At 41.5% G+C, this 18,978-nt stretch overlaps 1 protein-coding gene across 1 annotated transcript in view; it reads right to left on the reverse strand.

Annotated features, from left to right (window-relative positions):
• Positions 1 to 1,424: 1,424 nt before the first annotated feature.
• Positions 1,425 to 18,978, reverse strand: part of LOC147137362 (tyrosine-protein kinase fyna-like) — a 28,348-nt gene continuing 10,794 nt past the window's right edge. The window contains exons 2-12 of the mRNA XM_086049163.1: positions 18,181 to 18,452; positions 13,480 to 13,576; positions 12,188 to 12,286; positions 11,933 to 12,036; positions 10,816 to 10,965; positions 10,566 to 10,730; positions 10,089 to 10,268; positions 8,579 to 8,655; positions 8,119 to 8,272; positions 6,625 to 6,756; positions 1,425 to 4,287 (exon numbers count right to left, since the gene is read on the reverse strand). Of these exons, the coding sequence (XP_085905289.1) occupies positions 4,079 to 4,287; positions 6,625 to 6,756; positions 8,119 to 8,272; positions 8,579 to 8,655; positions 10,089 to 10,268; positions 10,566 to 10,730; positions 10,816 to 10,965; positions 11,933 to 12,036; positions 12,188 to 12,286; positions 13,480 to 13,576; positions 18,181 to 18,442 (1,629 nt within the window). The 5' untranslated portion in view covers positions 18,443 to 18,452 and the 3' untranslated portion in view covers positions 1,425 to 4,078. The remainder of the gene's footprint in view (positions 4,288 to 6,624; positions 6,757 to 8,118; positions 8,273 to 8,578; positions 8,656 to 10,088; positions 10,269 to 10,565; positions 10,731 to 10,815; positions 10,966 to 11,932; positions 12,037 to 12,187; positions 12,287 to 13,479; positions 13,577 to 18,180; positions 18,453 to 18,978) is intronic.

The following is an 18,978-nucleotide window of genomic DNA, read 5'->3' on the forward strand; positions in this document are numbered from 1 at the left end:
TCCAGAAAGGCTTCTACGCTGCAGACAAAGCTGCGATTATAATAAATGAACAGTTATCCAGTTACGACCCGGTGACCGCTATGGCGTGTGTTAGAAGCCAAATCTTGTCTTTTACTTTTGCTTTCATCTTATTCTTTTTTTTTTTAACACAGTAGAAAGGAAATGGACATGGATTAGCAATGATATTAATGAGGACTCCATTCCATTTACCAAGAGCCACTTTTATGTTTAAATTTGTATAGTTTAATTTTTCATGCCCTAATTGCATCTTTTTTTGAAAGAAAAACTCTGAATGGTAATGGTAAAGTTGAGTTGAGTATTCTAATATCATAGCTTTGCTAAAACACAGACAGTGTTTACTTTGTGATTGTTGAGGAAGGACAACAGGGATTCAGTATTTATACGCAGCATTTGGCATGAGAATACAAAAGACATTTTTTTTAGATGTTTTGTTATATTTAACCAAGATTTACTTCATATTTGAATTTTAATGTTTCAAAACTTTTTATTTGATCAATTTCTTGTTTGCATGGAAGAAATATTCAAATATACAGAATAACATAGTGTCAAATTAGATATTAGTCCAAAATTATATTTTATGAATTATTATAAAAAAGTGTCTTATTGTTTTTATTTTTTTAAACGCACCTTAGAGTAGTACACACATTTATTTAATACATATTGAACAACAATAATTATCATAAAAATCAATTGAATTTATTAGAAAAACCTTTGTTTCTATATTCCACAAACAGTTACAATGTATTTTTTTTTTGTTACTTTATTATAAATTTATGTGTGGGATTATTCGACAAGGAAATATTCTACTATGTTTTTCCAGGCACATGCACAAATTTTGACAATTTATGCAATGCTTAAGATAATATATATGATAACAATTAAATGTTTTGGGGGCTTTCTCACTCAAAACATTGAGTTCCTCAAAGGTTATATATCGTCGCTGTCCTGTGAAAATCACCCATGTCCAATTTTAGAATAATTAAAAAAAAAAATCACGTTAATGCGATGTCCGTAACGTGGAAACACCACTCACGTAAAAATAAGAAAAATGAAAAAAATGGACATAAGTGTTTTTCACAGGACAGCGACGATATGCTTTTTAAAAGCTATTGTCACCCACGTCCTTTTTGCACCACAAACAACTAATATAGGAACATATAAAAACTATGATAAGTCATGAGAGTCAATTAAAAACCATCTGTCCTTGTTCTTTTTGCTGGTGGACACGCTGGAGGTGATTTGCATATAGGCTGCATCCAGTTCAGTTACGTTGGCTTTGAGTGAATGACGTGCAGGCCAGCCCAAAGGGGAAGAAAATCAAATGGCTGTAGCACATTGCTGACATTTCTGCAGCAGTTTTACAAAAGAAGACACACCAGACGGTCGATGACGAGGCTTATTTTTGTTTGTTTTTAATTTCAAACCATGTACAGGTAATAAGACAGAGACAATAAATTATAACGACAGCTAAAGCAACTTAAAAGACACGCACAGGAAGGGTTGGCATGGAACGCTCCCAAGCGCTGCAGGCATCGACGCACAAAACACTCTGAAAGGATGTAAACATGTTTGGTCTCGAACGCATGTTTGGCATTCTTTGAGAGGCAGTTTTTTTTTTTGTTTTTTTTTTAAATATTTTCTTTTTTTTGTTTGTTTTTGCTTGCATTTGCACTTTGTGTCAGTGCACGATGGAAGAGTTCACTAGGCAATTAGTAGAAGGCTTTCCCTTACAGCAGGGTTTCCCAAACTGGCGTCAGGGACCAAAACTGCAATTATGGGGCGTGGGAGGTTTTTGACTATTAAGCAGGCACACCATGTCTTTGATTCCTATTAAATTGTTGTAAATTAATTCATGTTAATTAGTAAAGTTAATGTTCGCATCCAGTTTGGGGAAGCCTGTAGAAGAGTCTTACTGAAGAGGAAAAAGGCAATTACAGGTGTTGTAGTACATCAGAGTTCCTTAAGAAAATGAGGAGGAGCAATGTTAATGTTCAATTAACTTGGTAGAAAACAACACAAAGTAAATTTGACCCCCGAAGACAGTTTTACTGAGCAACGTGACATTTGGTAGGCGTTTCTATCATGATTAGATCCACAAAAGTGTCTCAAGAAGTCATGCCTGAAATGACACAGGAAGTCCACCATTTTGGCTTGATGCGACCATTTTGGGGTCATTTGGGGAATTTCAGGAGTCGTTCAAAGATAGACTTGTGTGAGGCATTTTTGAAAATTCAGCCCCAAAAGCCTGTTGCCTTAGCAACATGAATTGTGGAAGGCATGTCTGGCATGAGTAGGCCCACAAACAGTCCAAGTTTCAAGAAGCCATGCCAGAGAAGACACAGGAGTCTGCCATTTTGGCTCATAGGAGCTATGTTTTGGGTCATTTTGGACATTTCCATCCTTCAAATACAAACTCGCCCTAGAGATTTGGAAAATTCACCCCCCAAAGCCAATTTCACTTATCAGCAAAAACGTTAGAAGAACACGTGCCTGAAAAGAGATAAGAAGTCTGGCAATCTGGTACAACCTGGCCTCTTAATAATCATTTGGCTGTTTCCAGAGGTCGCTCGAAGGAACTTTGAGATTTTGAAAATTCAGCCCTCGAAGCCAATTTGATTTCAACCTGAAATTTGGTTGGCATAATTATCACGAGTAGACCCAAGGTCTAAGGAGGCCTCTATTGAAAAGACAAAGAAAGTCTGTTGTTTTGGTTCAAAAGTGCCATTTCATGCTAATTGTGGCTTTTTTCGGGAAGTTATTCAAAGAGGAACTACTCAGAGATGTTGTCTAATTGTTTCCAAATGAGAATGTTCTGTACAAGACAGATGGCCACACAAAATAGTGAGGAATTTGAGTTTGCGTCATTGCATGTTGACTGAGCATGGCAACAAAATACAAATCTTGAAATAATTTCACTCCAAATAAAAAAAAAATAAAAAAACGTTTTTTTCGACAATCATGAACAGTCTCTTTTTGGGGGCCTCAACCTGTTAGAAAACATTTTGTGACAATTTATCCAAGAGTGTGCATTCTATTGAAACTATTGGTATTATAGATGTTTCAAACAAGACCTCCCAAAACTCACTCAGTAGCTCTGGCTGGAAAGTCAAAAATCAGCCCCGGACACCAGTTTCATCAATCAACACAAAATTTGGTGGACACGTCTATAATAGGACACACAAAAAAAGTCTTAAAGACCCATGCCTGAAATTCAACAGGAAGTCGACTACTTTGGTTTGAAGCAGCCATTATGAATGAATTCCAGGGCTCATACATATTTAGACTCACTGCAGGTCAATTCCAACATGAAGCATAAGGAACGTCATCTCATTTCCCACAAATATTTCTATCTCCTGCCACCTTACTCCTCTGTCATTCTGAAATGTATTTCTGTAAACACTGTGCCACGCGATCGACGTTTTTTTTGTGCGTGTCACTTGACGACGCGATCGTTTTTTGTAATGTGAACGAGTACATAAAAAGATCGGATTGAACAAAAAAATCATAGTTGGGCATCACGTTAACGTAGCCTTGGATGCACTCCTACTACAAAATTTTGCCGGAATCAGAAACAGGTATCCTACATGAGATGGCGACGAAAAATGATGACTTATGAACCTCAAGGCGTTATTTGCTCATCATTCTGAGGAATCGCCCAAAAAAGGGGGGGAACGTTTTCTTCTTATGATGAACATTAATTTGTCTTTTCGGTCTACCTACAAGCTTTCCTACAATGCACCTTGGATTAACTGTTTCCAAAAATATCAAAAAGTAGAATGTCGAATGGAACAAACAGAAATAATAGGTAATCAAGCAATTTTTGTATTTACACTACGTACAAGTTACACAGCTCACTGTCGTCTTTTTGCATCCATGGCAGGCCTATCTCCCTCCTGATAGTCATCTTGCCTTTGAGTGTGTGCGTGTGTGTGCCTGTGTGTGTGTGTGCGTGTGGCTTGGAAGAGGTGAGGAGACCAGCTTTAAAGAGTCACCTGGGTGCAAGAAAGAGGATAGCAGGGTGTCTGGCGCCCTCTGTTGGACAGTTGGGAAAAGCCACTCAGAGATTATCCCCCGGCTGGTACTGAGGCTCGGTGGCAGTGAAGTAGTCCTCCAAAAAGGCTTGCAGGTACTCAAAGGTGGGCCTCTCCTCGGGGTCTTTCTTCCAGCACTGCACCATGAGCTCGTGTAGCGACGTGGGGCAGTCCTGCGGGCACGGCATGCGGTAGCCCCGCTCCACCTGCTCCAGCACCTCGCGATTGTTCATGCCTGGACCGCACGGGGGAGATGTGATGTGAAGACCTTTGCAGTCTAATGCGGATTTTTCTATTTATTTATTTATTTATTTTGTATTGGTGGAAAAAGAGCGTTTTGGCGCTTGGCGCCGTCGGCGGAAAGAAAAACGGAAAGCACGATCGTATTCAGACGGGAATGGATCATTGTGGTTACATATTGTTTTAAGTGTAATGTAGGTCAGGCACTGAAGCTTAATAGAACATACAAATATTGTTTTACAGATGGTACAATGGTCCTCATACCGAAGTGGAATTAAAAGTAGGCTTTACACGATCAGCATTTTTGAGCCGATCGCCGAGGTAAAAAAAAAACAATAACCGATCAACGATCCGATCCGAAGGTGGCCAAAATTCATGTATAATTGACGGCCGCTGAAATGCATTGGGATAAAAATAACAACAATGAAACCCTAGAAATTCTCCCAAAAATGCAGATAAACGTTCAATACATGGAAAAATTACCATAAATGTTCATTCATTTTGGGTGTGGTTTAGTTTTGTCGTTAAAAGAGGGATTGGAAGCGGAGCCATTTTTGGCGGGTCAAAAACTGCTAGTAAAGATTTTTCTGCTACACTACAGAGGTGTACCAAGTTCTCACATGGAACATAATTGGGTAAGCAACTTTAACCACTAATTCACCCCATAAACAAATACAGTGCAGCTCAGCCTCTGGCTAGCGGATGTCATGCCAAGCAATTTGCCCTTGGCGGTACATCAAACTTTTCTGTTACCTAGACTAGTGGAGCAGACATGGCCTAACGGGTTCCACTGGATAATTTAGTTTTGTTTTTTTTAAATAAACAAAAAACAAAAATGTAGCGATCCAAGAGATCCTAAGTAGTGCAAATATTTACATTACATGACATGGTATATCTGGAGCTATCGTTCTCAGTTCAAGTAAACGGCAGTCAGTAAATTTCTACCACAAGGAAGTACTCTGGTGCCTTTTGTTGACAAACATTATGAAAAGATCTTTAAGACAATAATATTGCGATGTGTTCCTGATAGCACAAAACATGTGGATTACATCACTAACTGAACTCAAGTGTGATCTCTTAGGAGACAGGAGTGAAGTACACAGAGTTCCACATTTAATAATTCATGAAAAACTCACTCACGCGCAACACGGAAATTGGTCCACCGTCTATTTTTAGAGGGCTGAACCGATTTTGGTTTAGCTTCCAGCCATCTTTGGCTATTTTATCTGTTGCAAAGGAGTGCTACGAGAGCACCGAACGAGGACTACAGGAGGACTACATGAAAACAGGGAAGGGCTAGGGCGGGAATAGAGGGGGGTGAGAGTAACAAGAAGAGTACTGTACTGGAGAAGGAATAGAAGAGGATGACTAGAGTGGATTGAAGTGCAAGTCAACCCAAACATATTTTTTTTCTAAAATATGTTCTGTTCAAGCCCACTAGTTGAAACAAGGCATTCTGATAAATATTGCGTTTGTGGAATAAGAGTTAATCCACTTGTCTTTAGCCATATCTGGGGGCGGCCATTTTGTCACTTCTGTCCACTGAAGATGAAATCACAACTACTCAGGGCTCAGGTAACGACCAATCACGGCTGACCTGTTTTTTCTGAAGCTGAGCCGTGATTGGTCGTTACCTGAACCCTGAGTAGTTGTGATGTCATTTTCAGACATAAATGACAAAATGGCCGCCCCCCCTGACATGGCTAAAAATGGTGGAAGGTGGAAAAAAAAATGTGGATTTTGCTGCTTCATTCCACAAACGCAATAATAATCAGAATGCTGTGTTTCTACTAGGGGGCCTGCTGGGAACATATTCTTGAAAAAAATATGTTTGGGTTGATTTCCCTCTTTAGAGAAGGACCGCAAAAGCGCTGGGTGAGGACTAGAAGAGTGTAATATACTGTAAAACTAGAGAAAGACAAGAAGGGACAAGATGAGGACTTGGGGAGTACTATTGACCTCGAGGCGTACTAGAGGAGTCGCAGAGGACCATGGTCAGGGAAAGTACAAAGTACTCGTATTAAACTTGTAAGTCCAGACACAATTGTAGGAGTTTTTCCTAATAATTCTACTTTTGCATAGCCTATGTATTTACAAAAAAAAAAACATAGACTGTATGTTGACTGTTGTTTTGCTGTCTTACACTATTAAACTCCACTGGGAGCTTGTCTTTTTATTATGCAGAATGTTCCCGTACATTATGCAACATACTGCTCTGTTTTTAGTGACTGGCGCTTCAGCGGACTTCAAGGCTCACACGCGATGCATGAATATGGAAAAAAGACCACCCCCCGACCCGTAAATAAAAACAAATAAATGACTCAACACGCACCTGGATAGGGCACCCGGCCTTTGGTCACAAGTTCTGTCAGCAGGATACCGAAGGACCACACGTCGGACTTGATGGTGAACTTCCCGTACAGCGCCGCCTCGGGTGCAGTCCACTTAATTGGAAACTTTGCACCTACAGATAATAATTAAAAGAAATGCTATTAAATACATTTTAGAAAGGTCAGGGTAGCATTTTTGTTTTGCTTTTGTTTTGTACAAAAAGTGGGACTTACATTTTCTAAGGTTATTAAATAAAGAACATTTCCCCAAAATCATTCTGGTGTTATCTTCAAAAAGAGTGAATCACATTTTGAAGGTTAAGAGAGCCCGACTGACTAATCCGCCCGCTGATTTTATCAGTCAATACTAGCGCTTTTCACATCGGACGATTTTTTTTTTCCCCGACATTAACACATTCAACTTAAGATAGAGGTAATGAAATTTTAAGTCTTTTAATACAATCCAATACAGTAAAATTTTATTTATATAGCGCATTTCATAACAGCTAGAGTTGTAACAAAGCACTATACAAACAATACAATACATAGAACAAAAACAATAAAAGGCTGTGATACACGTATTAATAAATATAGACATAAATAATATAGAAAATATCAACAAAAAAAAAACTACAATCAGTGTCTGATTCAGCTTTTCCTGTTTTCTGGAAAAAAAAAAAAAAAATCAAAAACCATTTTCGGAAGGTGACAATGTGTTAGTGATTCTAAAGCTATGGTACATGTGCTCTCTCTAAAATTTAAAACATGATAAACACAATCAATTAGAATTAAGCCTTTAGCTAAGCATATTGTTTGTTTAAACTTTTTTTTTTTTTTTAAATCTAGTACCGTACTTAATTTTAAAGTATTGTGCTACGTTGTATTATCGGTAAGTGCAGTTCGGTTGGATTGAACTTGTAAGTAAAATACATTTCTGTTTAAAAGCGTTTGTTTTCAAACACTTATTCGGCGTCATTTTTAATTGAAATTTCATGTGCAACACTTGCTAATGGAATCATCAAGTCCGTATGTTTAAGTGCAGTGTTAATGTTCAAACTGCGCACAATGTTTTACATGAATATTAAATGTACTTCTCAGCCATCAAAACATGGGCCTTGTTTTTGAAGGCCAACTACGCGAGTGTATTTTTAATGTTGGTCATTTTGGTGGCACTTGGAGCGCCGGTATTTTTCGTGGTGGTGCGTTGGCGAACCACCATGTTAGAGCATAACGCATGTCATCTGCGACCAATGAAAAGCACATGTCCCATCTCTTTGCCTTTTTTTTTTGTGGCGCTGCCATGCTGCGACCACGTGTGCATGTGTTTTCCAGACACGTCAAATTACTAGCTCATTTGTGAAAATCCCCAAAATGGCAAAGACAGACATTTAAAGCCCAACACATCTCCTCTGGCAACCGCTTTTCCTTTACAGAAGATGGCTGGGGACCGACTTCCAGTAAGGAAGGAGAACATTTTCATCATCAGCATAATCTACCTTGTCTCGCTGTGTACTCGTTGTCCTCGATGAGCCTGGCCAGACCGAAGTCAGCAATCTTACACACCAGACTGTCTCCGACCAGGATGTTGGCAGATCGCAGGTCTCTGTGGATGTAGTTCATCCTTTCGATGTACGCCATGCCAGCTGCCACCTGGGAAGTTGACTCCGTGTTATTTTGCTTCATCTGATCACGGAGTGGTTTTAAAAGGATTTAAAGCCAAAAGCATTCACAAACTCACATACACACAAGCCACCCTCATTCTGTTGGAATTGGGTTTTGCAAACAACGCCATGAATGACAAATTCTTGTCCATTATTTCGCGTGGAGAGTCCATCAGTTTTATGGTCCCACATTAATCCCATTGTTGCCCCGCTAAAGCATTTTTGTACGTCTTGTTTTGTCGAACAGTTTGAAGGACAGCAAAGAAAATCTTATCAACAAAGTCTGATGTCATACCTGAGCGGCCATGTCCACCAGATTTGGAAGTTTAAGGCCCCGCCCTTCTCCATCTTTGAGGAAGTCGAGCAAACTCCCTGAAACACAAGAAAACGCGACATTATTTATGTCTCTAGAGTCTTTTCACTCAGTTTTTTTGCGAGTAAAGCAAGTGGGTGTACACGAGCCAAGCAAGCGATGAGGATAGAAGTCATAGCTATACATTGACCTGTCATGTACATTGTAACTCTCCCCACGTGACACCAATCGACAAATCATGTTTTAAACAGATCCCCTTTTTATAAGTCGAGCAAGTGGGTGTGTGCAAGGCGGGCAAGTGGTGAGGAGAGAATTAAATGATTTATTACTTATCGTGAATGAAGGAAGTCGGTGTGTGTGAGGCGTGAAAGCGGTGAGAGGGAGGTCAAGGTAATATACCAGCCCACCCCACATAATGTAACTTCCCCTATATGACATGACTCTACAAGTCATATTTTTTTAACCACTTTTTTGAAAGTGGAGCAAGTGGGTGTGTGCAAGGCAGGCAAGCGGTTAGGAGAGCTGACAAGGTATTACACCAAACCATCACCATGTACATGATTGGTTTGTGATTTTTCCTTGAACTTCCCTCCTCATTGCTTGCCCACCTTGCGCACACCCACTTGCAAAAATCTGCTGTAAATAACAATTTGATTGGCTGAGGCATGACGGCTCTGTGTATTTCTTTGACATCTCACCGCTTGCTAGCTTCACACAAACCCACTCACTCCACTCGTAAATTGCGGGGAATTTCATTGGCTGAGTTGTGTCACTCGGGGGGAGTTACAATTTGTGCGACTGGCTGTGTATTTCCTGTGAATTTCTCTCTTCACCACTTGCCTGCCTTGCACACACCCACTCGCTTTACTCGCAAAAAGATATTTTGAATAAATTATATCATTGGCTGAGTTATGCCATGTGGGGGGAGTCACAAATAAGGTGACTGGTACTTGTAATTTCTCTTGAATTTCACTTCTTAGTATCTGGCTGTCTTGCACACACCCACTTGCTCCACTTGCAAAAAGCTGCTCTGAAATGCAATTTAACTTCTTGCGCAATTTTGATGGCATCCATACAATTTCCTTGCGGGATCATTTTCTTAAATGTCTTTCCCCTTGTTGTTTTTCAGTTGTTGTTTTTTTTAAATCAGCTTGCGAGACAGCACTTAGCTGCCGTAAAATCAAGTCTGATTTCCGTGCGTTTTGACCCAAAAACAACAGGACAGAAAGAGAGAATAAAAACAAGTGACGTGAGATCAGTGCTGGGATTGGTGCCACTAAAGTTACACTTTCTTGGCCCAGTTATTTATTTGCTGTGGCGACTGAGGAAGCCTGGGAAGTCCGCCTGCTGCCATCGCTGTAGTCAGAGTTGGCCTCGGTGCCGTTCTATACGTGGAGGACACCTACCGCGTGGTTCATATGCGCCGCGAATTATGGACACGACACGCGGGGGACGAGCAAGAGCATGTAATATCGATGCCATCCCGCAGTACCTTTATTCATGTACTCGGTGACGATGTAGATGGGCTCCTCGGAAACCACGGCGTACAGCTGCACTAGCTTATCGTGCCGCAGCTTCTTCATGATCTGAGCCTCCTCCAGGAAGGACTCGGGGGACATGGTGCCCGGCTTCAGGGTCTTCACCGCCACCTTGGTAGTGCCGTTCCACGTGCCTGCAAAAAAAAGCACAATCGTCACAGTCAGATTATTTGTACACTCACTGGAAGGTCCTCCACCTTTAGTCCTGAAGCTTAATTTTCTTGATATTTTATGATTATTCTAATAACATGAAATAAAATGCTTTTATTTTTACAATGACACCAATGCTCAGTTTTGATGAGTGGCGTACTGCATGTGAGCTGTTTTAAAATAAAACTGAAAATGTGCAAGAAGTAAAAAAAAAAAAAAAAAAAAGTCAAAGAATAATAAAACAGAATGCTGCTGTTGGCTAAAGTGTCAATAACACTCACCCATCCAGACCTCCCCAAACTGTCCATTGCCGAGGCGCTTGATGAGCTGCAGCGACTCCCGCGGGATCTCCCACACGTCTTTGGTTTTGACGGACAGGTCGGTCAAACGGGGCATGCCCTTGTGGCAGGGCACAATCAGCCGGCAGCACAGCCCCGCCGCCCTCGCTGCCGGAGATATGAAGGAGACGCGCATCGGTGACACTGTTCAACGTGGTGCCGATCCAAACGTAGACTCTTGGTGCAAGCTCACCGGAATAGTGGTGGACAAGCTGCTGGAGTGTCTCAAACTGGGCTCTGGTGGTGATGTAGTAACCGCCGCTGTCCAGTTTGCGAATCTTGTAGTGTTTGACGTGGTCTCCCTTGATGTCGTCCCAGTCCTGGATGGAGAGGGAGTAAGCCCCTGGAACCAAGATCACACATAGAGTAGATGAGCATCTCTTTAAAAGTCACATGTATAAGTCATTAAAGTACAGTGGAAGCTTCAACACTGAACCATAGGAAATAATGTCAAGTCAATTCATTTGTTTCAAGCTCAAACGTCTGCCATTATTAAACTACACTAAACTAAACTAAACTAAACTAAACTAAACTAAATTTCAATAACTCTAAAGGTAATGGAAATCAATCCCAAAGATGTTCTTTACAATAATATGTTATATGCACCTCAACTAGTTTGAACATGGCATTCGGATTAATATTGCATTTGTGGAATATGAGTTAAGCAGCAAAATGCACTCGTTTTTAGCCATCTCTGGGGGCGGCCATTTTGTCACGTGCTGTCAACTGAAAATGAAAATCACGGTTGCTCAGGGCTCAGGTAACAACCAATCACGGTTCACCTGTTTTCTGAAGCTGATTAGCTTTAGACTACTGGGGCTGTATAGAACATTGAAAAGAAAAATTTTGAGTTAACTTCCAATTTAATTAATACTGTAAACCCTTGCATTTTCGCGGTTTGACATTTGTTTTTTAAAAACGCATCCTCCATTATTCCTTACAAATTCACCTATTTGCTGTGTTTGTGGTCATGCCAGAGCAACATTACAGCATTGTTTTGGTGACAACTGGTGGCATCTTGCTGTGGAAGTGAGTTGAGGAGCTTCGTTTAGATAAAAGTAGTCCTTTGTCACCATTGCCTTGAGATACCAGTTTATGTGCATGTGTGCATATATGCGTATGTGTGTATATACACACACACAAACACGTTATCTATACATATATATGGAAAATAAAAAAGATTCTATTTGAAAAAAAAAAAAAAAGAATAACAAACAGTGCACTTGTGGAGTTTATCTTTTAGATTCTGAGGTGTGAAGCGATGTTGCTTTTGAGACAAATGTTTCCGTAAAAAAAGCTGGCACGCGCACCTTTTGTTGTTTCGCTCTCCCGGATGAGAAACGTGCCTCTGGCATTGCTGTTGGACAGCAGCTGTCGCTCCGCATCCTTCCGGCCCAGTTTACCAAAATACCAGCTGCAGGAATAAAGTTACTGTCAAGCGTCACGCCGTTTAAACATTTATCTTTCATTTCTCACCGCACACGCAGTGGGATGAAGCCTGAAATATTCATGACAGGCTCTGCGAGCATCATATATAAAAGGGGGCGAAAAAAAATTCGACTCACTCCTCGGCTTGGATGGAGTCCACCGGAGCGACGTAATTACTGGGAATGTAACCAGTTCCACCTGTGGCAAGGGAGCGGGCCTCCCACCAGTCACCCTCTCTGTAGGAGCGACGACAGACAGGAAGTGAGAGGCGCTTTGGTGCCGTGCAGGTCTACTGGCAATCAATACAAAACACTTCACATTCTTTACAAAGCCACCATACATATGGACGCTGATCTTTCGTTCTGACCAATAAAACTTCCCAAAAAGAGAAACACGCGCTCTCTCTGCTTTTCAGTCCTTCATTAGCTACTATAGCTAAATGGTTTACATTGAATACAGAGTAGGCATTTATTTGCAAATACTCGTGTTGAGTGGGCAGACTGGCAAATGCCAATTCTTACATTTGAGGGCTGAGAAGATTGACTTGCAATAAACGCAAACATGTGACATGACTAGGAACCAAAACGTGTGGAATATTGCTAATGTGCGCGCTTGTGTCTGCTACATAGCGAAAAAATGAAGTGGAAAGTGAAGTTTTAATTGTGATGTTTATGAAGGTCTGTCTTTCTTTAGAATACATATCTTGCCTTTAATTGGGCTCCAGCACACCGTGACACTCAACAGGATAAGCGATGTTGAAAATGGATGGACGGATGACGTTAAAACAGAGCAGGGATTCGTTTGCAAACAGATGTGTTGAAACAAAAGTTGGGCGAACTCAAAATTGCAAGACAACAAACGTCGAACAAACGTTAAGTTGGGCATTTTAACTATATGTTTTAAGTTTTGCTTTGGTGAAAGTTGGCTTACGCATTTCACAACAAAGAAATAAAAGTTTACGGTCAAAAGAACTGAGCAAATTGATTTGGAGCAAACAACTTCCTTGCTTTGTTGTGCTAACTCACATTGTCGCCATAAATATCAGTCAATCTTCTATTTGAAAGTTTTTCCAACACTGTACATATTTTTTTTACAGTCTCTCTGTAAACGGGCACAGAACTATTAAACCTGAAGCGATTATTGGCACATGGAAATTTTTACGTTTTAGCTCAATGACCTCTGACAATATGTGGAATTCTGCTAAATTTACAAATGATTTGTGGTATACAGCAAATGCCTGAAATGTCCCCCCCCACCTTTTTTTTTTTAAATTTTACACTGATCTAATGATGACCCATAGTATTGTGTGACCTTCATCTTTTTTTCCCAAATACATTTGCCAGCGGTCCCTTTGCGTGCAACTTCCAGATTGATCAGGCGATCGGGTCTCCGCCCTCCAGTGCTGTCACGCAGATGTTTTCAAGCTTACGTGCTGTTGAGGATCTGGAACCTCTCCCCTTTCCTGAAGCTGAGGTCATCGTCGGTCCGGGCTTCGTAGTCGTACAGAGCCACGAACAGCGTCACCCCTGCAAGCAGAACCGAGCCACGTTGCTTAGGGACTGATTTTGCAGATGGATTTGTTCCATCTTGTGTGTCAGGTTCAAGTTTAATGTTGATTTGTTTTTGGCCTGTGGATGTCATTATTGGGGTAGGAAGAGAAGAGTGGTCGGGGTTCAGTCTGCTGCCACCTCCACGGGGCTCGTGATAAGTCTGGCCTTAGCACGTTACGTTTTTTCTTGTGGTTTTCGTGATTGGGTCAGTCCATATGCTGAACATATGAAGGCAATTGTGTGAAATGTCAATGCCGCCCACACTCCCCCCCGCCCCCCTTTTCATCTCATTTGCTGCTTTATTTCACAAACTACACGCGGCTTCTGATCTTTACTATTATTGTTTCCTTTTATCCCGGGCTATGGATGTATAATGTTTTTGTCATTGAATGAGCAGGTCTGGAAGGAACTACTGACAGTACGCCATCTGGGTGCAATTGTCATCACTCTGAGCGAATAACACAAGCAGTGGCGATTTTGGTTTTAAGGGCACTGCCCCACCAGATGCAGCAGACGGCGCTACGGTGGCATTTTCTTACAGAGTAGGGATTCACTTGTGAAATCAGTTGAATAATTTGGTTATTTTTCTACCGTAGTTATTTTAGTTTTGCTTAAACAACACTTTCACTTAACCGAAATTGTAATCTAACGGTGCAACAAAAATGAATCACGCGTCAGTTTCTCTCGACATCACCACTGTGTTCAAAGAACATAACCAAGAAGAAAATAATTTCACACGGCTGCAACTAAGGATTATTGAAATAATCAATTAATTTGTCTTCTTTAAAATTAATCGATGAATCAGATAAAAAAAAAATATTTTTTTATCTTTCCGTCCCTTTATTAAAAAAAAGGTGGTTGTTTTAAATTGGCAGGGAAAAAAATTTACAAACAAATTTATTAGGATTCCGTTCCTGATTGGTTCATAACATTTAAGAAAATAGGCCACAAATGATGATCATGGCTTTGAGATTATGATCAGATATTTGCAAATTTTATTTTGATTATATGCAAAGAAAAAGAATCTGCTTTTATGATCGAAAACATGTATATGGCTGAATTCAAAGGATTTGGCCAATTTTAATTTAAAGTCTTTAAGCAATTAATCGATTACCAAAATAGTTGTCGATAATTTGATTCAGAGATGGTAAATCCAGGTCCAGAAAGTAAAACCCCTTTCACAGTTTGGCTTTAGCCACAAGGTGCTTCAACTCAGGGAGCTCGTTTACCTGCCAGTTGAGTAGAAGCACCTGTGGCTGAAGCCAAACTGTGGCAGAGTTTTTACTTCCTGGGCCTGAATTTCCCATCTCTGATTTGATTATCGATAAATTGTCGACGAATCGATTAATCGTTGCACCTCAAGATTCCACAGAGAAAACAAAAACATAACTCAATGAATAAATACTACAAAACAAAGTGACTTTTGCTAACGCCTAAAAGCAAGTCAAGGACCCCACATGGGCAAACACTTGGTGACGGAGGCAAAGAAAAACTCCCTCTAAGGAAGAAAGGCTTCACACAGAACCCAGACGCTGTGGGGCAACCATATGTCTCAGCCGGTTGGCTTGAGATGGAGAAACAGAGCAGGCGGGCAGAGTCAAGTTCAGAACAAGACCCACTCTCACATCATTTTAGCAACAAAGTCTGTTCCTTTTCTTTGTTGTCATGTCAACCATCCTTGAAAAGGTTTGCTTGCAAAAAGATACACTGTAACAAAGTAAGTACGAGTATCTCAGTGGCTTTTTTAGCTGCAATTTGTTGACGCCTAGCAATGACGCATGATCATTAGCCGCAGCTAATGATGGCCAAGCGCAGCTTACGTCACAAATTGCAGGGTGAATGGAACGGACGCACTGATCTGGAATATACACAATCAAGAATTCATGTTACATAAAGGAGCGTATTCAGTAGTGCAGTTATTCAACACAAACAAACCACCTTCAGCTGAGGCTCACCGATAGTATAAGCTAACATACTCGCCTAAATAACACGCTAGCAAAAAACTGACGCAACATCACACACAAGCAAACAAACGTAAGTCATTTAAAGTGACCTTTCAGCATTTACAGATACTATAAAAAAAAAAAACTCTGGCAATGTAGACTACGGCAGCTAATAGTAGAAGAAAAATAGCAAATAGGAGTTTTCCAGTGAATACCAGACGGTAGGTTAAAAAACATCATATATTGTAGATGACTTTGCGAATGTTGCCTTGATTGGCAAAATACGACAAATCGATGAAAAGTCCACATGTGATGCTCGCTGTGATGGATCAGCATGGTAACATGCCTCGGGTCTGCGGCGCTCCAGATGCGGCAGAGGTGGTGGGGGAGCAGGTGAGCTTTCAGACACTCAAAAGGCGAGCATTCTTAAAGACTTAATGCAAAGCTGCTGGGCGTCACCCACGGTGAATGGATGGATGGATGTGTGTGTGTGTGTGTGTGTGTGTGTGTGGTGGTGGCGGGGTGGGGGAGGGATGGGGATTTAATGGAGATGAAAACTAGAGTCTATCACAGGGATGGGAAAACTATGGCTGGTGGGCTTCATACAACTCGCTCCTCTCTTTCGTCAGGCCAAGCGCAAATTTACAGTATCCTGCAAGTGAGATGTTCTGTCTCTGATCAAAACAAAGGCCCGCTTTGCTTATTTCTCATACGGCCCTCCCGTGGTGAGACCGTATTCATACATACGATGCTGACGCCACAGAAAAAGGCCGTGCGTTGACATCAAAGCCAGAGCTGGTGTTAATTAATGCACCAGTATACATGTAAGCCTACGAAACACACGCTGTACCGTGTCTGTGCTTACTGGTCCTCAGATGTGCTTCACAGAGCTCCAGTGATCATTTGGGTCACGCTGTTTTCCATTAACTCGCAGCTAGCGGACATCCATCTTGTGCTGGCTCGATGAATCTATTAGGAGTGGCGGGTAATGGCAAAACAAAATGTTTCGGCGGTGACGGGCCTGGTTTCAGGTCATTTGCGATCCCGAAAAGTGGGGCAGAGTTTGTGCAAGGCGGCGCTCAAAGGGTTAAAGTGGTTTGCAATGTGCCACTATAAGTAGGACCTGCTGACACATGGCATTTTAGTTCGATTCAGTAAAGTCGACATTTTTTGCTTGACTCTTCTCTGCCAAAGAGACTTCTTCCGGCCTTTCGGAAGTGGTGGATGCAGGTATAAATAGTAAAGGCAGGCCACCATTTTGGTTTACGCAGACGACACTCTGACTTGGGTTTGACTCCTGCACTTGGGGTATACTTTACGGTTTGGCTTTATGGGTTGATGAAAAAAGCACAAGCGCATTCAGACTGATTTGAAAGCTTTTTCAGCACATTAAAGTTGTGCGCAGTGATGTATTTTTCACATAGTGAGCAGCAGAGTTTAGTGAATCAACTGCAGAGGGACCCGGCGTTTATTGAAATGAGGCATCGATTATTTACACAAACGCTTGCGTAAGCTCAAGACGCGGCTGTCGATTGATTATTTACTTCCGTGTTTCATTTTATATTAGTCAAAAATAGCTTACCATTCGCTCCAAGTGTGATCAAAGATTTTAAATTACAATTGAATGACCTTACAAGATCACGATCATAATTTAGACATTTATGAGAACATAAATAGTTCAAAGGGCAAAAAGGCAAAAAGGGACCAATAGGCAAGAATACATAACATGGGATAAGACATTTTACACCGAACAAGGCAGATTTAGCAAACGCTGTGAAGCCCGCAAGATTAAAGCAGGGGAGATATTTAGAATTGATGGGAAGATGGATGGAGCCAAATGCAGGGAAATTTTGGAAGAGAACTTGTTCGAGACCTGAGACTGGGGTGGAGGTTTACCTTCCCAACAAGACAATGATCCGAAACATAAAGCAAAATCTACAACGAAATGATTCAAAACTAAACAAACCCAGGCGTTAAAGTCAAAGTGCAGACCTGAATCTAATTGGAAATCTGTGTAAAGATCTGAAAACTGCTGTTCCATCTAATCTAGCTGACAAGTTGCTGCTTTGCATGGAAGAATTGGCACTGTATATACTTTATAATGTAATGGCCTGCCATGGTATGATTCAAGTGTCATGGACGCACTATACAGTATTTACTGATTTCAAAATGGATCCTCGGGCCGGAAAGAAATAATGTGCGGGTTAGGTGTAGGGGCCTAAACAGTGTATATTGCAGCCCAGCCCATCGGGAATTCGTCAGAACGTGCAGATTACTCTGTCCTATGTCCCCAGTAGCACTGTTGATTTTTTTCCCCCCCCACTAATAGCGAGGGTTCATAGCAAGTCCCGAAATTATGTGACCCAAAATAAATGAGATATTTATGATGGCCATAACACCGTATGCATTGTTTTTGCAGAATATACGGTTGAATGGTTTCTAATCTTCATCACCAACCTCTCCTATATTATCACAACAGCTTTCAGACCTTGCGGGCAGCACCCCTCAACACATTTTCACAAGCGTTTTTAATTGTGGCAATAACACAGAGTACATACGGTCATCTAAGATGACGCTAAATTAAAACAGCTGTTAAAGCCCTGCTGGCTGTCCCTTTTTTTGCGGATGAAATCTCACCTGTTCCTCCGCGGGAGCGCAGCGTGCCCGACTGCGAGGACGTGTGCACGCCTCCGAAGACGGTGACCCCCTGCGTAGCGCCGCCTCCGCCTCCGCTGTGGAAGTTGTTGTAATTGGGGATGGTGGTGACCCCGAAGCTGGGGGGGTAGTGCTGCGGCGTGGGGTCGGCGCCATAACGGTAACCCGGATGGTGCGAGAGGCTGGCGTCGCGCTCGTCGGTGAGTTTTGCTGCGTCTTTATCCTTACATTGGACGCAGCCCATTCTCTAGGTTCTGAGGAGGAGACGCACGGGGAATTAGGAATGAGCGGGAAGGGGTTGGTCGGCGGGTGGGGAGGGACGGGGTGAAAGAATAGCTGCCAAAAGCCAATGGGGAAATTATGATTCAATGTTCCATTATTTCAGCGGCTTCCTCGGAGGCTCAGAGCTGGTCGTCGGAACAATCTTTCAATTAGGCTGAAATTAAACACCATACTTTAAGCTGCACAACTAATTACACAGTAGAACATAATGTGGTGGAGCTGTATTGAGTCATCTTTGCTTCATGCACAGACACTGAATTTCGACAAACTTTCTGGCCCGTCGTTCTGTTTTTTTCCCATTGTGAAAGGTGGCGATTACAATTTATGAATTCACCTTGTCGTATCTTTTTTTATGTGAAACCTATTCACTGAAAAATTCATCTATTTACCGGTACATGTTTTGCGCTCTCTTTGCGAAATGCCCTAAGATGCCACAATATGCTGCCAAAGCCCTGTGCAAGTAGGACAGAGTCAAGGTAGTAAGCCTGGAAAAATACA

Source organism: Filicampus tigris, chromosome 13 (genome assembly GCF_054856515.1).
Source record: "Filicampus tigris isolate MCC_2025a chromosome 13, RoL_Ftig_1.0, whole genome shotgun sequence".
In the NCBI taxonomy this organism is placed as follows: Eukaryota; Metazoa; Chordata; class Actinopteri; order Syngnathiformes; family Syngnathidae; genus Filicampus; species Filicampus tigris.